The 27,540-nt window shown below is 35.7% G+C and overlaps 1 protein-coding gene across 1 annotated transcript in view; it reads right to left on the bottom strand.

The window, feature by feature from the left end:
* Positions 1–9,556: 9,556 nt before the first annotated feature.
* Positions 9,557–27,540, bottom strand: part of LOC126248621 (potassium voltage-gated channel subfamily H member 2) — a 963,280-nt gene continuing 945,296 nt past the window's right edge. Inside the window, exons 20-21 of the mRNA XM_049949786.1 lie at positions 21,908–22,120; positions 9,557–11,784 (exon numbers count right to left, since the gene is read on the bottom strand). Of these exons, the coding sequence (XP_049805743.1) occupies positions 11,710–11,784; positions 21,908–22,120 (288 nt within the window). The 3' untranslated portion in view covers positions 9,557–11,709. The remainder of the gene's footprint in view (positions 11,785–21,907; positions 22,121–27,540) is intronic.

The raw sequence follows: 27,540 nt of genomic DNA, 5'->3' as shown, positions 1-27,540 counted from the left end.
CAATGTGACAACTAAACCTCATTTGAACACAGCATATGTTATACATGAAAGTCAACATTATAAGTGGAATGTTTATATACACTTAACAATAAAAAGAATAACACTCAGAATATCTTGTACTATCTATTTACTTCCCCAAACAAATGCAAGTATAAACAGTATATGGATATTTACATATATATCATTAAAAAGAGTAACATTTAAATTAGCTCTTTGTGACATCATAATATAATGATACTTGTGCTTTAATCACAGTTCCTCTATAGAAACAACACATTTGCATTAATGCAAGCACCGTGACAGCAAAAATCACAATATGAGACACACTGCATACTTCTCAGACATTATATTGCACCATTTATTACATTACCTGCAGGTCTTTCAGTACTTACATCTATTTGTATGCGATGAAAACCTACTCACTGAAATTTTTAAATTGTTTTATACTACTAAACTGTCATAAATGCATGTTAATAATCTGTTGTTCATTAAAGTTAAAAACAAATGAATTTTTTCTAAAATGTGAGACCACTCTAATAACAAGTGAGATATTTACTAAGAGATAGAAATATCTCTTGCACTCTTTGTTAAATAATTGTTTTTACCTAACAACATACTGTAATGACTCATTCACTTACTAGGTGTATTTCTGTAATTCATTATAACTTGTAATTCTTATTGTCATGAGAGATGGAAAGAAGAAAAAATTTGGTCATTTAAAAATATGCAAAATATAAAAGTTCAGCATAGGCAGATATGGATACATTGTGCACCTCAAACAAAAGAGACACATAAATCAATAGAGACTTACAGTGTAAGTTAGTGTCAATATTACTGCAAGAAATAAGTTTTGGATGCTCTTTCAACACAAAGCTGTAGGTAGAAATTGTAAATTACCCATTTTCAGTTTCTAAGAATTATGTTTGGAATAAAGCAAATGAGTTTATATGACAGAATTTTTCCTTTACAAGCTTAAGAAGAGATACACTAGAGCCAACAGATATAATTCACAACAGCAATGAATGCCATTTATGGCATAGCAACGAATAATGTAAATGTTTGGTAATATGAACATCTCCACAGGCCATAAGAATTCATTATGATAATACTGTATAAAACTAAGGATTCTGTGACTGTTTTGTGACACATACATGTATGACAGTCATAGTTATTTATAGAAAAAATGAATTTCTATCACCAAGCTGAGTATGTAAGTGGGATTGATTATTATGTTAGAAACATACATTATGTGTATGACATCTGATGTCTGATATATGTGGCAAACATCTGACAACTGACAAATAAACCCATTTTCATTCTTGAGAATTTTTTTTTCATGGGCCAATATCAAACGAACTTTCTGGAGTCCTTCAACATACAGTGGCAGCAGCATTTATATCAAAATTTTGTTTACAGTCATACAGTGCAGACTTTCACAGCCAGAATTAATTAAATTTACAGAATTTTTTTCAGATTATGTGATAACAGTCCAAAAAACATAACACCGATAATGTTTTAACCCAACCTAAGGACAGTACCAACCACTTTCAGAGGATGCAGCTCACTATTTCTGAAGCCCCTTTCCCATGTTTGTGAGAGATTATTCCAACTGCTTTATGTATTTCACAGGAAAGAGCAACAGGAAAATTGCACCACCCTCCATTTCCCATGACACACACAAACACACACACACACACACACACACACACACACACACAAAATAATCCTCCTTCACAATGCAGTACTAGTGAAACAGTAGGAAACATCCCAGTCCTACAGCTACCTTTTGGAGACTGAAAGGGAGCCACATTACAAATTAAGTAACTAACCACTAGAAAGGAATCACAAATAATGTCCTGAGTGTGAGTTCCATGTGCTAACCAAGGGAAGAGATGCATAGATACCTGAAAGGTGAAAACTGAATAAACAAACAGATATTTAAAGCAAATTAGCAGCAGAGACTAAAGAGCCACCTAGAAATGTCAAATTTGTGAACAAATCTAATTCCAAAACAAAGTTTCATGACAGTGGTAATGGCACTCATTGATTGTAGCAGCTCTGCTTATTATTTTTAGCAAAAATTAAATAAACTATGAGAAATCCACATTCAAGATGAAGAAATTTTTTAATTATATGAATTTCTTTAAGAATAAAGCCCAAAAAAGAGTGATGGAAGAAACCCCAGTTGCTGAAACACCCTTTGCTGTTTACAACAACAAACTTCAATCTCACTTAAATTTTTAATCCACAAGTTTGCTATGCACATGCTGCACAACAAAACATATATGTTTATTGACATCCATACCCGAACAGATGGTATAAATTGAAAGCATTTTGGAAATACAGACAAATTTAAAACACTATGGCTTCCAGAATGGCAAGTACCATAGAACCAAATATGAAGATCTTAATGGTTGATTTTAATGCTCAGTTTGTATGGGAAAAGTTCTATAGAACTATTGTTGAGCACTACCTCACATACGAAAAGACCAAAAAATTTTGGGAAAGCCACAACCATCAGCTAATGTCCACACACTTTTGATGCACCCTCAGAAAGCAATCAATGTTGCAATCACTTAACACACTCACTTATCGCAGCAGCTGGAAATATCTAAATAGACCATATGGCTATACCTTGAAGCACAGTATTAAATAATGACTGTCAGAGTCAAAATAGGGATAAATACAAACTGTTATCAGTGTGGTTCAATTATGAAGCTCATACTAATGATTTGTAATAGTAAACGGAACACAACAGCTGTGTCTTGATTAAAAAAACGGAAGTCCAAAGTGCTAGCACAACTAGTATAAAAGGCTTCAAAAATACAGAATGACAGTTGGTAACCATGCATAGTGGAATGACAGCTGTCAATAGGTATAAAAGGATAGTGTAACTGCTTGGAGAAAATACAACAAATCCAATAAAGTAAGAAAAAATGTGGTATATATGAAACCTAATGATAAAAATACAGCACAAAACATATGCAGTGGGAAGTCTAAAAATCAAAAGGCAGTACTGAACAATGTAGAGCAAAACTACCAACAAAATACATTCTGTGAATATTATAGGAATTTTAAAAAAGGATAAAAAGATAGAAACCCCATTCATTTGTTTTCAACCAGAATATGGGTATCTAGCTATGTCAAATGAAGAAAATTGCAAAAGGCTTGAAAATTGCTTTTAAAAAACTTCAAAATCATCCAAAACCAATTAATTCAGTTATAACAAATAAACAGATAAAAATGGGTTAGCTCCTCCTCCAAACTGCAATAAAATCAAGCACTATATCCACAGACAAAAGTTGCTAATGAAGTCTGCATAATAACAGAATTATAGAAGCTTGTGCTTGATGCAGCTGTTGATTATTTATATAACATCATAGTAAAGGTATAGGAGAAAGAGGAACTACATGATAATGTGAATAGTTCTTGGGGCATCCCATTACTCTCAGTAGCATTCAAGATCACGTCACTATCCATATTAAAATTGATAAAACAACAAGTCAAGCATAAACTGGGAGAATATCAAGGAGCATTCATAAGGATCAACAACAACATGCCAAATACTGATTCCGAAAATGTTAACAACACATTTTATGTTGAGACAAGACAACATGTACATAATTTCTACATGTTAAAAAGGCATACAACTGCATTGGCCATTCTGATACTTAACAAAGTGGTTAAGTTTGAGCTGATTAAAAACTACTAGGGTTTATAAGAGCAATCCTAACTAACACAAAGTCAAAAATAATAGTCCAAGGAAATCAATATATGCATTTGACAGGGAGATAGCCTATCACTGCTCTTGTTCAACTGTGTATTGGAAAAAATAATATAGGAATGGCACAAGGAATTAAAACTTTGAAACTGGTTTAAATATTTCAGAACTGGGACAAAGAACAGAGATGTGGAAATAAAATGTTTAGCTTTTGCAGATGATATAGCCATAAGATTTTGAAACAGCAACAAAACAAATTAATGGATTGAAAGAAGTAGCAGAAAAACTGTCTTGCAAATCTCATTCAACAAGAGCAGTAGTACTGTCAAATTCATGGACAACAGAAACTAACTATAAACCAGATATGGAACAATAAAACATGTTAACAGCTTTAAATTTCTGGCAAATGTATTACACCCAATTGGCTAGATAAACAAGCCTTCAAAGTAAGACTTAAATAATGGAAATAGCTTTCTAAACCACATGAAACATTTACAAGAAAAAGTGCTTTCCCATAAATACCAAAATTCTTCAATACAACACAACTCTTTCGTGTCTTTATGTAGCTGAGTTCCTTATCATCTCAGAAAGATGCATACTAGTGGAATCAGAAAGCAAAGAGAAAGAAGAACAATATAAAAATGTGATCGATATAAAAAAAACACAAAGTTATTGCAAAATTGCAAATATTATGGGCACAAATCAAACATGTACAGTCTGATTTTATGGGCACAAAGAAGGATGAATTACATCAAAGCCAAAAACAAGAAAGAATACCATGGTATATGAACATCAAAGATGTAGAGGAAATGGGAATACAGCCAGAAGACACAAACATTGAAACATCTTCAGAACAGCTGTAGTAATGAGTGGGACTTCTGAATGTGAAAAAATGAGCAAATGGTACCAAATGTCAGATAACTGCCTTGTTGGTTACTAGAATGTCAACTACAAAAAAAGGTAAGAAATGATAACATATAAGAAGAAACCAGTAGTTCTGAGCAATAAAAAATGTACAGAATATTTATGAGGAAAGTACAGTTCCAGACTAAAAATTTATTTAATTTTTAAAACTTGGGAATATTATTTAAATTACTGCCATACAAACTATTTATAATTACTACATTACGTGGCTGCTACCTACTGAGAAGAAAGAAATTTAGCTATGGTTGTTAATATGCATGATTAATATCACAATTGCAGTAAGAAATATAGTAAATAAATAAATGCTCACAACTTTTCACTTGCATTTAATAATAAAATCTCTGAGAGAATTATGGATTCCTCAGCTGACAGCCCTATAAATAATCTGATAACGTTTCATCATGATTCCCAATATGTATCAAAGAGTCCCACACTGGTAGTGGAGGACAATATCATTCACCTGTGCCCATGAACTGCACAGCATGATGTAACATACAGTTGTTACTGCTAGTTTATTCTTCATATATCTATCCATTCTGTACTATGAGGTAGACCATAATAGGGTTAAGTAAGTATATATTTCACAACAGTATATTGATGACAAATTTGTTTGTGATGGCAATGAATGACAAATATGGATGCATGAGTAAACATAGTTTGAACTAGATAAGGATGCAGTTATTAAAATGGTTGGAACAGAAAGGAAAATAGTTTTCAATGCAGCCCTATAGAACTACCATAACACTATTTCTGAATCAAAAACCTGTCACACACTGTCTCCTATGGATTCTGTTAAAATACATCCTCCACCAAACTTTGATTTACAAAATGGAAAGGCATTGACTGAAAACACAAAAAGTTTCAAAATTCCAAGGAAGATGTTCTACTGCTCAGTTAAAGAACAGAACATCTTAAAGGCTGCAGAGGTAATGGGGCGAATGTCCATTTATTTATATTACTGTTCATTTAAAATTAAAGTAGTTAGTACTTTACATCAAACTAAAGAAATTACTTACAATATGTGATGTGATATATTTATCTGTCATAGTTCCTTCTTTCACGTAAAGGCTTTGTGGCATATCTTTGAGAAATAAAGATGAAGACAATATTTCGGAAACTGCAAACAAATATCTTAGTTGTCATTAGTATAAAATACTTTCAGTATTCTTGTTGTGTCAGTTTGGAATACAGCATCATCTACCTGACAAAAACAATGGAAATTAATATCACAAGCTAGAATTTTATTCTTATTTGATGTGGCAAGGACACTGTGAATGTTTATACAAGAATGTTATTCTGAGAAACTTCCTTGTCATAATATCTCACCAATTATTAGAAGGTCTATTTGTCAAACATCATTCAATAAGAATAAAGTAAACTGCAAGGAGCCTCTCATTCGTTGTTATAACCTGCTTTTCTTTACAAAGCTAGTAAAGAGAAACAAATAATGCCATAAAGATTACTTGAGACAAAGAGTGAACAACATTACAATTTTTGTTTTTGGCTGTTAAGAACATAGAGGTAGAAGTAAAACTCAATTTCTTTCCCACAAACTACAAACTCATTTTAAAATTGTGGACCTGCTTATGATGAGACCTTCCTCTCACAATGAAATGAAAAAATTTTAAAGAGAAATATCAATCAGACCAGTGTCTTAGTGCTTGTTTATGATTTTTATGCACTGAAGCAGATGAATTATTATTATTATTATTATTATTATTAAATATTTTATGTTCCCAAATAGCTAAGTGTAAATTTCTTCTGCAGCTACCTTATTTTAAATCTTTAAAATGTATCTGCATGTAAAAAATGCTAATGCCAATACGACAATTAAAATAATAATTTAAACACAATAGATAGTAATGAAACAGTTTGTAAGGCATTTAAAATAAGGGCACTTTTCACTTGTCCAGTAGCATTCTGTTTCATGTGCTAGACTGGCAGACAGCAGTGTTAGATATCTTGTTAATGCCAAGAAAGAGTGTCATAAAAATGTGGTAAAATTATTGATATTTTAAACTTAACACCCTTACAAAGCAAGAACCCAGTCCTTACATCTGTGGTTGAACAAAGTGTCAACATTTAGAGTGAAAGCATCTTCACTTAATAAATGACAACAGCAGCATTAGATCTGCATTGCATTACATATATAAATTAATATATATTTGTGCAATACAGACAACCCTTAAGAGCTCACAAGATCATTGAAAAAGAATATAAAATTTAAAAATTTTATGTAATTATTATTGATATAACAGCCAAATTCTTCAAAAACCATGTTCCATAAGTATTTCAAACACCTGTGATGATGTATCAAGTTTCATTTTCCTTTTTGAGCCAGTTCAGTTGCAGTTCATAAAAAATCACAGGTTTTTGTTTATTTTGGTGTTTTTATAACAACAATAACAATAACATTAACAACAACTTAACATGTCACAATGACTCACTTGCACTCATCTTATCTGAAGACTGACATGTCATAAATGTTTCATTTAACTACCCCAAGTACCTACACAGTTCCTCCAAATGCAGCATGTTTGAAATTATTTAGTGTTTTTATGAATTTGTGTAGTCTATTACAAAGCAGTCTTTTATGGAATTACATTATGAACAATCTGAAGAGATAATTCATATTTTATACAGAAGTTCCATTTACAGATCACTTTGAACTTATAATTTCTTATTACATGAAACTGAAAAACAATTTTCAAAAGCTACAAAAAGGGAAATAAAATTTAACTTAAGAATTATTCATTCCAGTATACTGATGATATGAAATCATTATTTGCACTAGAGCAATAACAAATATAAAACAAATTATCCATTACTGTTCAATAATTAACAGACCTAATACATGTCTGTTTCATCCAAGCATGGCTTTTATGCTGATGGTTAAGATATGAAACATGATCTACAAATTATGTACAGTACATAACAACTTCAATAAATAAAAAACTCTTAACAATATACACATTATGTACACACTGTAATATAAGTAGTTAACATAGTTCCATTATTTTATAAGGAAATATGTACACAATTTATGAGCAATCTCTTGAAACAGATATCTACATAACAAATCAGGTATACACACATACGATCTCACAAAAATAATGTGCACTTACTTCACGTGCTTTTTGCTAAAATAACAGAGATTATGTTTTCATGAACAAAGGCTCAATATTTGCATTCACATGTACCCAAATGATGGAACAGGCACAGCTGTATCACCATTTGACCTAAGGTTAACACACACAAGTGCACAAGATGTACATCCTGGAGAAATTAATTCTGTAACTGCATCACACTGCTAATAGAAAAATGCCTCCACATTTTGTGACATCGAAGAGCAATCATTAGTAGCCTCTCTCTGAATGGAAGACTACTGCCAACACATCATGGAATTGCTACTGTTTCCCATGACCTCCACAATTAGAAATAAAATGACCACTTATCAACAGGATATCAAATGTTGATGTTATGTTTCCCAAATATTTATAAGAGTGTAATTCATAATAACTTCATATGAAATGTATAAGCTATAATTTCCCTCTGATTGCTAACTGGTGGCATACATTGGGGAACATGTGGAGAAGGGCATGTGATAACTGATTACTTTCAAAATGTACAAAATTTGAGAATACACTTCTTCAGGATGCAGTTAGTTTGCTACGTATATCAGTGACATGACTAATACAATAAGTGAGATGAAGTAGAAAGCAAGAAGTGACACATTTTTAATAATATACAATTAAATAAGCTTGCAGGAATTATTAACTTCTGTTGAAATACAGTTGAGCAAATGTGTTGTGTTCTGTAACTATATACAGAATGGAGGATCAATTAGTGATGACATTATAACATTTGAAAAAGGACAGCAACACGAAGAGAAGGAAAGGACAGAATTATGAAGAGAATGAATAAACAATTTGTAATACTCATTGAATGCTGAAACACTTCAGATGTTTGACACACAGTACTTGGGTCATAATTTCTACTCACACATTCTCATTCAGCGGTATGGATGAATATGAAAACTAGTAATATATTAATTGTGATGGCATTATGTATGGTGAACCTAGCATAGTTGTTTTTTAAATTTGTATTCTGAATAATGAAATAGTGATATGTGCACTAAAAAAGCACCATTTTTCCCTTAACCTTGCCCCTGATTTCTTCCTTTAGGCACCAACGAGACTTTTGATGTTGTCAAGAACTATTAAAGAAAGATGACTGTCGACAACAGAATGTTGATAAATGTGCATCATACTACTAAACACCTGGAACTGCAAAGGCTCTAAAATTAAGTACAAACGCAAATTAAAAGAATATGATTCTAAGAGTGACAAAACTGGACATTTTAGAGTTCTTTAATGGCAGGAACATATCGGAAAAATTTAATTACTGTACAATAATGTGAGTTATAAAACACAGCATTCACTACATCTGAAGAGGAAAAAGTACTTTTAAGGCTAAAGTTGAAGACAAGTCAAAATTTTTCACCTTCATACTTATGGGCTATGAATTATTCTTAGTGTACCAAAAGATTAACTAGAATGTGAAAATATATTAATCTGATGGCTAGAGGGTACAGCACTTGAAATTCATAAAATACTTCTGACTTGAAAAATACTTTTTTCTAAAATAAGTTTCCAGTAGAATCTGTAGCTTGCAATCATACTGATATTGGAAAGTATAACTATGCCATGTGTAATGGACAGGCTTTTTGTAATTGTATTTGCAGAATATGAAAATCTGGTAACAAATACTTTGCACAGAGATTCCATTTCATTTTGTGTGTGTGTGTGTGTGTGTGTGTGTGTGTGTGTGTGTGTGTGAATAACTTTTTGTAGGTTTGGGCACCTTCAGGATAAAATAAATTTATATAATACTGTATCAGATTATAGGACATTAATCACAGTTTTCATCATATATGTATAAATATTTAACACTAAAACTAAATTCTGAAAACAATGTATCAGTTTGAAACCAAATTCTCTGTGTCAAATGTCTACACAATATACTGTGTAAACCTTAACAAACACATAGAAAGTAAATGAATTGTACATTCAGACAGGGGTTTTGTGAGCCAATAAAGAATAGAAACTAACAGGTGTGTAAGTACTGTGTCACTAGAAATAAAGAAATTTGTATTTCTTATAAATGTAATCACAAGCACTACAGGAAAAAAACCAGCTTACAGTGACATTATGGATAGTTTGCCTGACTTTCTGTTTGATAGCACATGAAGGTTGCATGAGACTAAATTCTCTTCTCATAAATCAGTCCCAGAGGTCTGTAAGTTATCAATTGCTGTTAACTGATATCTTCCCCCCTCCCCTCTTCACAAAAATACTGAAATATTGATACAAGTATAATAATACATTATTCACAGAAGTTGGAAAGAATGAAGAATTCCATTTCAGAATTTCGACAAACTTACATCATTTTCTGTCTGCATAAAACAAAACCAGGGACCATGAATACTGAGCAAAATGTGAGGCAAATGGACAATTATAAGACACATGTGCCAATATTTTCTTGAACATATAGAGTAGTATATTTAAATGTGATAAATAATGATATATTTGAGCATGTCATTCTGAAGGTTAATATTACTTACAGTGAAGGTACAAAATTAATCATCAGAAAATTTTATCTTCTTTAGCAAAATTTGTTTGGTGTTTTGGACTAGGTTTTTGGTGCACCACATGATGCAATATGTTGCAAAACATTGCAGTGGTTGTTCCCAAACCAAAATCTCATTAAATGTAGGAGAACATGATTATGTCACTTGTGGTTTATTGGCTCCTTTCCAGAAACTCACTATTATGAGTGTAAGTTTGTTTCAACAATGGACTGTCTGTGAATACTACTGGGACAAATAAATGAGTATCCATTTTATTACATGAAATGGAAAATGGAATAGATGTGGTTAATTAATTAGTATGTATTATAAAGAACAAGAATAACTTTTGTAAACGCATATAGTAGCTATGCATGTATGCTAAAAAATGCTAGTATCAAAATAGGAGACTAATTCAATGCTTTGAATGTCCAAATGTGATAGAAAATTAAATAAAAAGAAGTCTCAAAGAATGTTTCATAATATAAAACTAGGAATTATGTTCCTTTTACAAGTATCCACTACATTTTAATGTGCAAAGCCTGTCACTGTGAAGCACAAAGTAAGTAATGCCAAAAGGAGAAAGAAACATGTGTATTATGAAATGGTAACCTGTGTCTTTTCACAAGAAAGCTCAAGTTAAAACATCGCTTCCTTGACTGCGCAACAATGTCTTGCATGTTCATGTCTGCAGCAGTCACCTACAGAAAGGCGTTAATAGACAAAAGTTTATGATTTCATGTCAAACCTCCAAAACATTTAGCAGAACAACAGACAGAATTCTTCTGCGAAAAAATCAACTTATGTGAATATGAATGCCCAGTCTTCAAGAAAATTTATTTATTCAGTTATATAAATTGTTAAGACCAAAGCATACGCAAGTTGTTATCACGTATAATTAATGTTACTGTGAGCCATTGTCCATGACTAACAGTGAGTCAGATGTCCTGATTACAACAGTATGTCCTCTGTAACCTCTCTCACACACTAGAATATTATTCTATTTTATGCTGACTTTCAGTTGCCTATGAATACAAAACTCTGTCCAGTACACCACCTTCTTAGTTCATTTTAGTGGTGTTGCCAAGCACTGTGAATAGCTAACAGCTACTGACTTATCCCAATTTTAAAGAATCATTCCTTAAAATACCATATTATTTGATTCAGGCAGCATCAGATGAGTGAATAACTGTGTGATTGCACAATGTTTTTTTTTACAATGCAAAGTAATATTTTCATATAAATTCTTGTAACGTGTTTAAAAAAAATACAAATTATTGAAAACACTACTGTCTTGTGACAATGTTTTGACTATTATAAAACAGTCCATTTCATTTGGGCTGTGATTCCCTGAAGAGTTTCTTGCTCACTTGTCCATGTATGTCTTTTTCTCAGTGACAACAAGAACGTGTCTTGGAAAACACTTGTGGAGAGTAGACTAGACATCTGATGTTTTCACTTCCGTTGTGGATGGGCCAGATGTTGCACCACGTGGGCTGCTACTCTGTGAGTCCTGGAAGATGGTACGTTATAATTAAGTCACATAAGAATTAACAAACTGGTGTTTATGTTTGTTAACAGTGCACTTGACAAGAGCTGCTGACAGTTGTCAGTGATGGTTTTGGATCAAACTGTGGTGATGGTTTTGGATAAAACAGTTGTTGCTGCTTGGAGGGTGGAGGGGGGGGGGGGGGGCGGTGGGCTGTTTGAGGTTTTAGCTTAATACTTATCACCTTTTGAGGAAATTGGCATAGAATTGTCTGCATTGCTGAACATGTTATGTCTATAAAGGGCTGGTAAGCCAGTCCACTGGTACTGTGGTGAACGTGCCATGCTTTGACTCTGTGGACTTGAGGTAAAAATCCACATAGCAATTTTTGTGATTTTTTTCCTGACATAAAATGTATTTTTTCATAAAATAATCTGTATTTCACTGTTATAAATAGCTTTATTATATTTCATGTGCATTCTTCGATTTTTGTATTAATGGTCTGTGTCACTGAACTTGTCCGCTGTTGGCAAATAATAGTTCAATATGTTGCTACAGTACAGTAGATCAATATGTTGCACCAGTTTACTGTTCTAATAGAGACTAGCCTTTGTTTACACAAGGTAGAGAATGTGACCAAGCTGTAAAAAGCACAGGCTAGGCTCTGGCATCAGGTTTATTTGATCATCAGTATCACTTGATACAGCACAGTGATAGCTATGATTTACTTTCTGTGAATTTGGATGTCTATACTAGTGTAACATCAGTGTGGTTCCCACTAAAATAAATACATTAATTTTGTTAATAATGAGAATATCTTCCACATCATATAAATAAATCATTCATGTTATTGGAATAATAATTTTGCGAAAAAAGTATATTTTAAGGAAGCAAAAAGAAAGCTTTGTTAAATTTGGGATTTGGACTTGAGCTTCAGTCTTCACCATTTGCTCACCCAATTCATTCATTAAGCAGTTTTATGAATTAGGACTTTAGAAAAACAGGATTTTCAGTTTTTACATTCTTAAATGATATCAAGAAAAACAGGATTTTCAGTTTTTACATTCTTAAATGCTATCTGTTGTCAACACTACTCAGCAGGTAGTTCCTAAACCTCCTCACTCTTGTCCTCCAGTCTCATCTGCTTTGCTTCCTTTAATACATTTAAAATTCAGTACAAAATAGAGAGATCTCCCTTACTGTGACTCCACAATTGTGAATTATTATGGGTAGAGGTTACACTCAACAACCGAGCTAGGTTCATAATTGGCTCCTTTTACCAACCTCCCGACTCAGCAGCATTAGTGGCAGAACAACTGAGAGAAAATTTGGAATACATTTCACATAAATTTTCTCAGCATGTTATAGTCTTAGGTGGAGATTTCAATTTACCAGATATAGACTGGGACACTCAGATGTTTAGGACGGGTGGTAGGGACAGAGCATCGAGTGACATTATACTGAGTGCACTATCCGAAAATTACCTCGAGCAATTAAACAGAGAACCGACTCATGGAGATAACATCTTGGACCTACTGATAACAAACAGACCCAAACTTTTTGACCCTGTATGTGCAGAACAGGGAATCAGTGATCATAAGGCCGTTTCAGCATCCCTGAATATGGAAGTTAATAGGAATAAAAAAAAGGGAGGAAGGTTTATCTGCTTAGCAAGAGTAATAGAAGGCAGATTTCAGACTACCTAACAGATCAAAATGAAAATTTCTGTTCTGACACTGACAATGTTGAGTGTTTATGGAAAAAGTTCAAGGCAATCATAAAATGCGTTTTAGACAGGTACGTGCCGAGTAAAACTGTGAGGGATGGGAAAAACCCACTGTGGTACAACAACAAAGTTAGTTACAAGTTTAAACGCAGCCAAAACCTCTCAGACAAACAGAAGCTAAACGATGTCAAAGTTAGCGTAAGGAGGGCTATGCGTGAAGCATTCAGTGAATTCGAAAGTAAAATTCTATGTACCGACTTGACAGAAAATCCTAGGAAGTTCTGGTCTTATGTTAAATCAGTAAGTGGCTCGAAACAGCATATCCAGACACTTCGGGATGATGATGGCATTGAAACAGAGGATGACATGCGTAAAGCTGAAATACTAAACACCTTTTTCCAAAGCTGTTTCACAGAGGAAGACCGCACTGCAGTTCCTTCTCTAAATCCTCGGACAAACGAAAAAATGGCTGACATCAAAATAAGTGTCCAAGGAATAGAAAAGCAACTGGAATCACTCAACAGAGGAAAGTCCACTGGACCTGACGGGATACCAATTCGACTCTACACAGAGTACGCGAAAGAACTTGCCCCCCTTCTAACAGCCGTGTACCGCAAGTCTCTAGAGGAACGGAGGGTTCCAAATGATTGGAAAAGAGCACAGGTAGTCCCAGTCTTCAAGAAGGGTCGTCGAGCAGATGCGCAAAACTATAGACCTATATCTCTGACGTCGATCTGTTGTAGAATTTTAGAAGATGTTTTTTGCTCAAGTATCATGTCATTTTTGGAAACCCAGAATCTACTCTGTAGGAATCAACATGGATTCCGTAAACAGCAATTGTGTGAGACCCAACTCGCTTTATTTGTTCACGCGACCCAGAAAATATTAGATACCGGCTCCCAGGTAGATGCTATTTTTCTTGACTTCCGGAAGGCGTTCGATACAGTTCCGCACTGTCGCCTGATAAACAAAGTAAGAGCCTACGGAATATCAGACCATCTGTGTGGCTGGATTGAAAAGTTTTTAGCAAACAGAACACAGCATGTTGTTATCAATGGAGAGACGTCTACAGACGTTAAAGTAACCTCTGGCGTGCCACAGGAGAGTGTTATGGGACCATTGCTTTTCACAATATATATAAATGACCTAGTAGATAGTGTTAGAAGTTCCATGCGGCTTTTCGTGGATGATGCTGTAGTATACAGAGAAGTTGCAGCGTTAGAAAATTGTAGCGAAATGCAGGAAGATCTACAGCGGATAGGCACTTGGTGCAGGGAGTGGCAACTGTCCCTTAACATAGACAAATGTAATGTATTGCGAATACATAGAAAGAAGGATCCTTTATTGTATGATTATATGATAGCGGAACAAACAATGGTAGCAGTTACTTCTGTAAAATATCTGGGAGTATGCGTGCGGAACGATTTGATGTGGAATGATCATATAAAATTAATTGTTGGTAAGGCGAGTACCAGGTTGAGATTCATTGGGAGAGTGCTTAGAAAATGTAGTCCATCAACAAAGGAGGTGGCTTACAAAACACTCGTTCGACCTATACTTGAGTATTGCTCATCAGTGTGGGATCCGTACCAGATCGGGTTGACGGAGGAGATAGAGAAGATCCAAAGAAGAGCGGCGCGTTTCGTCACAGGGTTATTTGGTAACCGTGATAGTGTTACAGAGATGTTTAATACACTCAAGTGGCAGACTCTGCAAGAGAGGCGCTCTGGGTCGTGGTGTAGCTTGCTCGCCGGGTTTTGAGAGGGTGCGTTTCTGGATGAGGTATCGAATATATTGCTTCCCCCTACTTATACCTCCCGAGGAGATCACGAATGTAAAATTAGAGAGATTAGAGCACGCACGGAGGCTTTCAGACAGTCGTTCTTCCTGCGAACCATACGCGACTGGAACTGGAAAGGGAGGTAATGACAGTGGCACGTAAAGTGCCCTCCGCCACACACTGTTGGGTGGCTTGGGGAGTATAAATGTAGATGTAGATGTAGAACAGCCAAATATACCAAATTATATTCTAAAATGTCAAATAGCTTTGTCATAAGAATAAGTAATGATGCTGGGGACATAAAGATAAGTTGCCAAAAACTCATTGTTAATCTAAGAAAGCAATATATGTATTTCAAGGAATAAAATATCTTTAATGGTACAAAAAGTTGTTTGTCTTTAACAACTAAATCTGTAGTAAAATTGAGATCTTGGATAAATGTAACAATTGAAATTTATATCAGCACATAAATGTTCACAAATTTTATGCATATTTGAGCACTTTTTGTATATCTGGGATGTTGCATCTTTTTGCATTTATTGAGGATATGGTCTACACAACATTTAAATAAATAACAAGATGCTCTCTTAAGCTTCTCATTGACAGTTCATGATTGTGGCTAACCACTATGCACTGATCAGCTAGAACATTGTGACCACCTACCTAACAGTCGGTATGTGCACCTTTGGCATGGATAACAACAGCAGTGCATCATGGCAAGGATATAATGAAGCCTTGGTAGTTCACTGGAGGGAGTTGGCATCATGTCTGCATACACAAGTCACCTTACTCCCATAAATTCTGGGGACAGGGGCCATGAGCTCTGATGTCACAATGAATCATATCCTGAATGTGTTCAATCGGCTTCAGATCTGGTAATTTGGTGGAACTTACCACTGTGTTCCTCAAACCACTCCAACACATTTCTGGCCTTGTGGTATGGCCCATTATCTTGTTGAAAAATGCCACAGCTATCACATCATCACGAAGTAGTGTACATGGTCTGCAACCAGTGTACAATAATCGTTGGGTATCATGGTGCCATTCACAAGCTCCACTGAACTCAGGGATGCCCATGTGAATGTTCCCCAGATCATAATGGAGCTGCCGTCAGCTCATCTGCATCCCACAGTACAGGTGTCAAGACAAAGGATTCACACCCTCCCATCAGCATGATGAAGAAGGTACTGGGATTCATCAGACCATGCAACATTTTGCACAGTGTGCCAAAATCCAGTGCTGATGGTCACTTGCCCATTTCAGTCATAGTTGCCGATGTCGTGGTGATAACATTGGCACATGCATGAGTTGTTGGCTGTGGAGGCCCATTGTTAGGAGTGTTCAGCACACTGTGTGTTTAGACACACTTATACTCTGCCCAGCATTAAAGTCTGATGTTATTTCTGCCACAGTTTGCCAGCTGTCCTGTTTTACCACTCTGCCCAGACTACGACGTTCAACATCTGTAATGAAGGGTAGCAGTCCAGACCGACAACATCTGGACATTGTTTCACCTTGGTTTCACCACATGCTGAAGACACTCACCACAGCACTCCTCGAAAACCCAACAAGTCATGCATTTTCTGAAATGCTTGTGCAGACCATCACAACTGCCCTCGGTCAAACTCAGATAGATCATGTGCCTTCCTCATTTTACACACAAACAGCACACTCACTGATACTACATGCACTGTGCATGTGTCTGAGTAACATTCATTCCTCGCCAAGTGATACTGATATCACCTGGACAGCTTTGTATCAATAGTAGGTTAATGGTCATATTGTTCTGGATGATCAGTGTATATCTGACATGCAACCTACCTCTCATTCTAAATTATAGCTCCACACATATCAATTGTCTCATATGGCAACTACAAAATTTATTTAAACATATATATTTTACAAATTTGAGGTTTACATAATACACTAAAACGGTTTTATTCTATTAATCATTGATTTTATCACAGAAACACAAACCCAAATGCCCTCTTTTAAATACAAGAAGTAATTAACTTCTGAAATTCACAAAATATTTTAAGGGCTGATAAAAACTTCCATCTGCTGCAGTATATATGCAACACAGCATCACTCTGGTGTGAGTATATAAGCACAGACATGTAGGCAAGGGATTAGTGTGCATTCACGCCTTTCTAACATGTGTGGTAATGTGAATATGTAAACTATGGCAATGTTATTATCAAATGCGTCCAAACAGGAGCAATGTACTGTTATTCTTTTCTTGGCTGGTGAAGCATAAACACCAATAGACATCCACTGGAGAATGAAGACTGTGTATGGGGCAGCACATCTGTCAAAAACCACCATTGTGGAATGGTGTGCCAAGTTCTGTTTTGCTTCTTCATGATAATGCATGTCTGCATATTGCAAATATCATAATGCAGAAGTTACACCAAATGAACTAGGAGACACTTGAGCACCTGCCCCAAAGTACTGCAGGCAGTTATTGACTTCTTCACACAGCAGAACTGTGCTTTACCAAATGGGCATCTTTAACTTAATGTGTTTGTCGGATGATTGCCTCTATGCCCGCAATGATTTTGCCTGATTGGGATACCGACTCTGGACTGTATGGCCTTTGAAGGAAAACTTTTTGACTGCTCCTTATGTCATTTTCTGAGCCATCCATGGCATTGCATTTGAATTACTTTTTGAATCATTTCATTGTGGATTCACTTGATATTCTGCTCCTGGATTCACTTGATATTCTGCTCCTGGCAGTTAAGGATGCACTATGACACTGTGGATACTCAATGTTTCTTTGATTTCTCCCTGGAGTGAGAGCATGATCTCCTTGAATAAGCCACTCCCTCTAAAGCTGTCACAGATGATCACTGAAAGATCTGTTCACAACAACATCCATTACTTGAAGCTTTGAGGTCATGCCACCAGGAACTATTACCAGGCCTGTTTTTGATATCAGAACCTTAACTTCCTAGATTAGATGTCGCCTGAGATAATCATAATGTGCAAACTCATACTTGCTTTGAATTCTACAATGCATGCAGTTGGAAATTTTTTGCTATTTACTCCCATGTGATGTAGCACTGTGTTATTGTGATTTAGTGAATCTTACTTATATTTAAAGATCTTTAGACTTTGACTGAGTAATTAAGTAACCACTTTCCACTACAAATGACAGTTTGATGCCATTTCCCATGTTAAGGTACTTTAATGAATTTGTTCCTGCACCATTTATCCAATACACTCTTAACATTACACCACAGAAAAGGAAATAAAGGTCCATTAAACCAGGCAAATGCACTGGTAACACAACAGATTATATTCATCCTTACTGACATACCTAAAGTTCCTCCAAACTGGCAGTTAGCTAAGCTCCCAAATAAACACTGAAATGTGCCTTTGATCCTACATGCAGGAAACAAAAATTATTGAGAACAAGTATTCCTTAAGAGTGATATGTAGAAACTGATAGTAATTTCATCCAGATAAGTGTGCTGAAAGAAGCAAGATCCTGGAGAATAATTATAAACTGTTCCAGATAAAATGGATATGTCTATAAAAAAGAACCTTTTTTTTAGAGACATCTAACAGTAACTGCGAGTTAGTGACTATTCTGACTGCTAAAACAACCATCATACATGAACTATCTCTCATCTATGAGGACATGCTGTAAAGTAATGCCTCCAAATCTTTTATATGAAAACTCTGAAAGCTTTTTAAGTAAAACAAATGTTATTAACATTTTACATCTTCATTCTTCATGTCTACATATTTATTTCTCAATGCAGTCACCCTACCAATGACCACACATCTCTCAATGAGAGACCACTTTATTGATACAAATACGGTAGTATGTTTGACTTGGCTGCCAGGGCCACAACCTCACCTCTTGATCCACTTCATCACTATCAAAATGAAGTCCTCAGAGGTGTTCTTTAAACTCTGGAAACAGAGAAAATGGGTCCAAGTTGGGACCATGCGGAGAACGATCGATGACAGGGAACACAGGGTGTCAGATTGTTGCAAATGTTGCAGCACTCATGTGTGGTCTGCCATTGTCTTACTGAAGGAGAGGGACAAAGTCTTCAAATTTGAAAATTGATTACAGTACACCATTTCTCATGCTATGATATAGCTACATTACACACTGTCTTGTCACACATGACAATCTGGAGCCTGTTAGTGGCAGAGGGCTGCAGATCTGTAGATATGAAGAATAAAGATGCAGAATGTTAATAATTTTTGTTTTATTTATATAGCTTTAAGAGTTTTCACATAAAACATTTGGAGGCATTACTTTGCAGCATGCACATGGATGAATTCATGTGTGGAAGGCAGCATCATTAGCTTTATGATGACAAAATCATTGTGAAAATTTACATTTTGTGGGCTTTATGAATGCACTTTCAGAAAGTGGTAAACACATGGTGTACCTGTTCAGTGCCATTTAAACTAGTGTATGACCTGTGCCCATATCATGAGGCACAGCATCCATACTTCTTGAAGGTATTTTATTAAAACTCTCTTTCAAAGCATACTCAGAATCTCATATTCTCATTTTATTACTTAGTCCACTACCAATATGCTCTGGAATAAGACCCCATGTTCCTTAAATGCATCAAAGATATTGTGGTGAGGATGTACCCATTAGGAAACCAATGATTATGAATATGATAATCATAAACTCATGATACAAAATGCTCATCACCCCCTTAAAAGAGCACACTGGTCACTTTTAAGTTCTTTGGAAGGCGAAAACTAGTACCCCATGGTCATCTAACCCTCCATCTCATTCATATGTCCAGGCAATGAAATAGTGTTATATGCGAATCAGTGTTATGGAATCAATGCACTAAGATGGAGACACGACGGAATAGCAGGAAAGAGCTATCATATTTGAACATGCCTATGACCACACCATGAATAAAATTACCTATTTTAGTGGTGTATCAATGCAGACTGTTGAATGTGTCTACAATATATGGTTGACCCCTCACAGCCATGTAACATAGTGTAAGAACAGTGGTCTTAGAATGTTCCTAACTGTTAGTGAACAAAGATTCATGTAACACCCTGTCAATGATAAGCAGTTTCAGACTCAACAGGAACTACTGCTGTCAGTGAAAGCAAGTGCATTTCCACAAGTTTATGAATGAACTTTCTGAAGGGAACACTATGTAATGGACATTTCGAGTCGGGTACCTCACAAAAGGCTATTGCTCGCAGAGGCACATAAAGCTGTATGTCTTTAATGAGCCAAGCAGTACAGAAACCAGACAATAGCTGACTAGAGGCATGTATTATGATGCAACTAATTGTGATTTTTCCTCCTTTCTAATGACACAAGGCACTGATTGTATCAACAGCACAGTGAGGCATTTAACTGACAGTGAGTGGAAGGTGTAGTTCAGGCTGTAGATGGTTCTGTGGTGTTTTGGAGGTATTTTACATACCAAAACATGGTCCTACTCATTCAGATACCATAAAAATGAACCAGCATGTTTATTTCAACATTCCCTGTGAAAATGTGTGACCCTTATCTCTACATCTCCATGATTAAGTTACACTCCCATCTTGCCAGAAGACAACAGTTGTGTTCACAGGTCTGCACACCTTTTTTCCCAGTTCAAAGAACACTGGAGCACCCTACTGTGCCTTGTCTGGTTTGCTAAATCACCTGGTCTTAATCCCACAGAAAATATCTCGGATTATTTATGACACAGATGGAAAATAGCAATTTACATACCTTCCATTTGGTAGCTCTATGGGATTTAATCATCAATGAGTGGCCTCAGCTAGATGTGGCATACCTGAAGAATGGACTCTCTTCCTCAACAAGGTGAGGCCACTGTCAAAGTTACATGTGATGTTACATGGTATTAATATGTCGTCTCCTGGTACGACTAATTTTCTGCCCAGTGTGCTTACCAATATTGTCTGCTTTCCTTACCATAGCACATAACTGAATCAGCATGTTTGAGCAGTTCTTAGTCCATCCTAGGTACAGAGGCCTCACAGTTATGCAGTTAAGACACAGGAGGTTTAGAAACAGAATGATGACAAACTCAGAGTTGACTGTGTAACTGACAATGAGGAAAATTAGCAAAAGTGGAAAACAGTAGAGTTACGAGAAGCTAAAATATGAGAAACTTAAATGGAGATAAGAAGACATATATTTACAGTATGGTTAAATTGCTAGTATTCAGAATACAGAATACCTTAATCTATTATTGCTGCTTCCTGTTCCCTTTCTCTTGGTGGAGTCATGTTTTATAATTCAGAACATTGTGCTAGATATATGGCAAGGTTTCAAAATATGCTTTCTTGTACCTGTCCCAAATAATGTCTTCTAAGTAACTCAAGAGTAGCTTAACAGTTGTGGATTTTACTTCTTTCTAAAGCAGTGGTGAGTTCAGTAGTGAACAGTGAAATTGTGTTGTCCTTCTAGTATTGTATTTGCAAATCTCACCACTATTTTACAACAGCACCAGATTGTAGATATCAAAGTTCATTACAGAATAAATGTACTGTTTGCTTCTCACATCCCTAATTATATGAATACATGCAAGCATTCAAGCCCACACATAATCCTAATTACTTCCAGTTGTGCAAAGAGAAACTTGTGCTCTCATAAATACATAAAGCATACATCATATTACCTGTCCTTGATCAAGTTCATCCAATGACTCTAGCCTAGCAATAGGCGCCACTGGAGCATCTTTAAAATCCCACGATGGTGTCTCTTCAGCCACAGTTCCTCTAAATGAAAAATCATCTTTTCTAGTATCTGCAGTATGGTGAGCAGGCCATGCATCCTCACTCTCAGTATCACCATGTTGTTGATGCCAAGATGGTGTGTGCTGTTGCTGTACCTTAACCAAAAATTTTTTCCATTAGTAAAGAAATGCAGTGCTAAACCTACATTGGTTATCTGTATCTATGAATATAATCAATAATTTTCCAAAGTAAAAAGCATCTGGATGTGATAAAAATTTATAATTGGCTTAATAGCAGTTATGAACATGAATTTTATTATTTCTTGAATATAAATGTTCAGCTTGGGCAGAGAGCATCAAGAGCAGTTATATATCAAAGTAATTCTCTACTCTATATGAATGGATGCTTGCTTCTGTTCAAATATTTATACTGGCTTTTAAGCCTGTGATTTATTGCATTTTGTAGTGTTAAGTGGTACCACTTGAGTAGCCCAGATGCAAAAAGTGATAAATGCATTTTTTGTCGATTTTGAGTTGGGCACACTGCCATACAGATTTTTTCAGTGCCTACATGATGGAATAGTTTTCAGAGTGCAAAATGCACTAGAAACTGTTGAATATGGCTATAGAAAACCATGAATGGTTGCAAAAGCCACTAACTGCAAGTTGTCATTGGGTGCAAAGCCCCCTTAATATCCAACATTTGCAAAACCCACCAAGTTCAACTGGCATCGCAGTCACTGCCCCATGTCCAGATGCAAAGTATGCCAACTGATTTCTGACTTACCAGTCTAGACATTCAGAGGTACCTTTCAGCTTGTTATGATTAGAAGGGCTATTTTTCTTATTCAGAGTTAGGTTGGAGAGAACACATAGGCAACAATGAAGCTCTTGCTGCAGATGCATTGTTGAAACATAAGCTGGTAAGCACAGCTCAGCTGATCAGCATCTTGCCATATGTGTTTTTAAGAAAATGAGTGATTCTGTGGACTTTTAAATGCAGAAGATGCTGGAAACAAAGTGGAAGAAATGGAAATAGTAGGTACTTTGCAAGAAGTTGAACCCATCATAGTAGTTGCAAATGACAAGAACGAGACTGAGGGCAGTAGTCCCTCCCAGACAAGGAAGAGCCATCCTGGTCAGTTTTATTAAATCAATCTTATGCAACAAAAACTGTGCTGACAGTAATTGTTATGACATAACCTCAACAAATTTGTGGTACGATCTATGCCCTCCTTTACACAGTGGCACAGTCTGACCAATTTAATGGACCATTCCTGCAAAACTGAAAGTTGTACCTATCTGGCAACAAAGTATAAGTGCAGTGCATGGCAAAACTAAAGAAAATTTGTTTTAAATACAGTAGCTCTTGCAGGTAACAGCAAGGAGTGTATGCGATCATGTGTAGTTGTGCTATGCACTACACTTACACTGTTTCAAATCACTCCCAGTTTATGTTTTGCAGGAATTGTCCACTGGGGAGGATTTTAAGTAACCACTGGGGGAGGGGGTGTTAGCAGTAAAAAATGAGATATTTGACCAATCATGTGGTTCAATCACATCTTTTTATGTATGTTACATGATTATTTAACTTAACTCATTACACTTATTATCCCTTTTAATTACCTGCATTTACAGACTTCTGCCTACTTTTCAAAATATGTGATGTATGTCACTGGTTTCTTCTTGAAATTCCCATCAGTCTAGAAGAAATAGAACTGTGGTTCCCGAAAGTGGGCCACTCATTCATTCCACTTGACAGGGTTTTTGGTAACATCGAAAGACAACTTCACAAGTTGAGCATAATTGAAAACTTGTCTGTCTGTATACATCCACCTCATTGAGAAATTTTTAACAGTAGTACATCTAGGACAAAATGAATGTCCTGTTCAAGAATGGAAAGAATATGTGGAAAGCTCAGTGAAAGTTACTGGTAGCTGGCATTTCCAGATTCAAAAAGCCAAAAAATTTATGTTCACGAAAAGCAAAAATAAGATATGTCTAGTTCGTGGATGGGAAGATTATCCTGATGATAGGAAAAAATTTCAGCAAAGCAAACAGCCCAACACCACCCACAGCAGATGTAGAACTTTCAGAAGCCATACTTGCAGGCATGAAAAATCTTTTTGCAGCTCCACTTTGGTGAAGACTGGGTGGCCAAAGACAAACTCAAATTCTACACCCAGGTGTTTGATGAGCAGGAAGGCACTTTTAGAGTCACTCCTGCCACTGCCAACCCTCAGAACAAGGAAGAAGCCAGAAGCAATTTTGAGCTGATGGACAGTACTGGCGTTGATGTCACTTAAAAGTAATTTCCAGCCAATTTCATTTTCTAGAATTTTTTGTTGCTGTTTTTAATTAAGATGCAACTTACTGTCAATTTTTTTTCAGTTTCTAAAATTTTGTTGATGCTTTATTAAGATGCAATATGGAGTTTATTTTATTTTCTACAATATCTTGTGATGTTGAAAGCACGATGCTGTTTTTACTTTTAACCTAATGCTGAACATTCATTCTTGTTCTCTTTTTCACAGTAAATACGTCATTTTTTCCTGGTAAAAAAATATCACTTCCACATAGTCTGTTTATATTCACAATAATTAAATTCCATCCGAGCTACGTAGGGAGAAACAATCACCATGATAGAATAGGGAAATCAGAGCTCGTACGGAAAGGTATAAGTGTTTGTTCTTTCCACATGCTATATGAAATTGGAATAATAGAGCATTGTGAAGGTGGTTCAATGAATCCTCTGCCAGGAACTTAAATGTGATTTGCAGAGTATCCATGTAGATGTAGATGTAGATATAGATCCTTCCATCATTCCTAACGTATCACCGCACAGCTGGTTTTGCAACTGAATGTTTTGATCTGTTTGCAAAACCCAAGAACTGCATGAATTGGGTGCAAAAACTGCTAAGTCAATATTTGACTTAAGATTTTTATGTATAAAACATAGTTGCAGATTTCAGCTATTAATACTGAGTAATTAATTATTTTTTACTTACTTAAAAAAAAGAAATGAAGCATTCAACTTCAATAGGTTGGATGGTTTGAGTTTTTTGCGACTATTTCAGTTTCTCTTATCACACAGTTAGTGGCTTTTGCATCTGAGCTACTCATTTTAATTGGCATTCCTTCATAAAAAATTACATAAAATTATTGTTTGTGTTGCAAGACCAATACAGACTGGAATATACCATTGACAAGTTTCCAAGGTGTCAGAAAACTTTTTTAACATTTAAAACTGGACAGCTAGCAGATACTGTGCTTCTCAAAGATTTTCTGAATTTTTTGTAGCATGTTCTACTGCACAGAGCTTATGTCAGTTTACGGCATTTGAAAAATGGGCCATTTTTCTAAGAAATGGTGCATAGATACATATTCTTACATCAGCCACAATTGCTTCATACTTAAATGAAAATATGTTGTCTTCATAACAACAAAAAGGCTGCTCCATATTTCATTTCCTAAATGGATATATAATTAGAAGTTATTGGTACTAAAAATAAAGCTGTTTTAAAATCTAGCTTTTTATAGCAAATTACTTTGTTACATTTGCCTTAATGTAAAAAATTTTGAAGCATTTTGGAAAACAAAGCCCTACATCACATTCTTCACAATAACACCTTGTATCCTTTCTTGTCACTTTCACAGTTTCCCCTTGCTTTGTTCTGCACAAGGCTTACTACTCCTCAGAGGGCATTTTGACATTCTCATCTAGCCAGAAGCACTTAAGGAAAATGTTTTTCCTTGAGTCTGTTTATAGGTCAATTATTTTGAGAGGAAGTTGATTCAAACAGTCCTCCTATGCTCATCAAAGCAGTTGCCAATTTTGTGACAAATTCAACAAGGTGTTTGTTAGTACGCCCTGACTTTTTATATAAAATATACAAATTTACAACCATTGTCATGAAAACATGAAAAAAAAGCTTTATCCCAGTGTTATTTGTTTCCTCTCAAAACCATAGTAGCCCATTAGATGGTAGCTGTAGTCCAGACCTGTCTTGTATTTATTATAATCCAAAATACAGGTGGGTTTCATCTTCTATGTCATTAATAATTTTTTTCAAATGTTGACATTGGCTGCAGTCATTTTGTGCTCTTTCATCAAAAGAAATACATTCCTGTTGTCCTCCCATTTCACAAACAGCAAATGGTCTCATCTGTGAAACAATAGTTCATTTTTTCAGCATCTGGGCAATTAGAACTTTCCTGTTTTTTAGTGCTGCAGTGTAATGCTGTCTTGAAACTAAATACAAAGTGTGTAGCAGACAACAATCAATGCTATTTGCTTTGTGTGCGACATTGTGAGGTACAGTGCATGGTGGAAAGGGGAACAAAGCAAGTAGCACAAAATGTTGTCTATATTCATTTTCCACCAATACAAGTGAAAGTGTTGCCATCTGCATTTTTTTGTTGTAGTAAAAGCATTATAAAATATTTTTACATGGACTGCAGACAAAAGACAAATATCAGAATACAGTTAGAAAGCTGAGAAGCAGCCTATGTAGGTCCTATGTTGATTGTCTTTTTCGAATATAATCCACGCAATGCAGGAGCTACATGGCTTGTCCCTAGAGCATTAAGAAAACTAATGACACTGGCAGAATCATATCTTCAAAAATGTTCAAGTTTGTTGAAGCTGTGTTTGACTATGAGTTATCATTTTAATCTGAAAAAAAGAGTACTTGTTGCCACTGAGGATATAAACAAACACACAAGAGCACACATGGCAGTTCAGTTGATGTTTTCATGCAAGGAATCTATATTGAGAACTCAAAGTTAACCACTTAAGGCCAGCCCAAGAACCAATCTGGAGAACAGGTCAGAGATACTCGTGCTACATAATCCAGACTCAGCTTACTACCATGCATGTCATGTGGAACCACTCACTGGCATGAGACTGCCTGTCACTACCACAGCCTGACACTTCCAGTAAGTCTTTTTCTATTCCTTGAAGCTTTTTGCTATGTGTCATTGAACGTAAAGTTTTGACTTTCTGTGTATGACATTTGTGATTTGGATTGCTCCTGGACTGTTATATATGCTTAACATGACTGTGGTATGCTGTAGGCTTTGATTCTGGCTAGCCATTCAATTTGTAAGCTCCACCATCATTGACTTCAGACACCATGTATTTGTTCCACCTGTCTCTGCATTACTGCCAGTAAGACTGATCATAATCTGCATTCTACCTATGCAGAGTAGAATAGAAAACTGGCAACAAGAGCTTTCTCATCATGCAACTATTCCAGTGAAGCACGGACCCTAAGTTTATAAATTTGTGGCAGCAGCAGTTACAGCTGCAACACCAACAGCAACTGCAACAACAGCAAGAAAAACAGTGGAACTTCCAGCAGCACCAACAACTGCAACAACATCAACAAAAAAAAGTGGGGATTCCACCAGTAACAGCAGAAATTGCTGTTACAACTGCTGCAAAACCAACTATCGGCAGCTGCAGTTTCTGCACTGTCCTTTGTAGCATCACTATCCCAATTTGGGTGAACTTGTAAAACTTTGTAAGAAACTACCACTGGCTGGTAAGCACTTTATGGCGACATATAGTTTAT

Source organism: Schistocerca nitens, chromosome 3 (assembly GCF_023898315.1).
Source record: "Schistocerca nitens isolate TAMUIC-IGC-003100 chromosome 3, iqSchNite1.1, whole genome shotgun sequence".
Classification (NCBI taxonomy): Eukaryota; Metazoa; Arthropoda; class Insecta; order Orthoptera; family Acrididae; genus Schistocerca; species Schistocerca nitens.
Note: the sequence above shows the minus strand (reverse complement) of the source record. Positions and strands in the feature narration are given on the sequence as shown.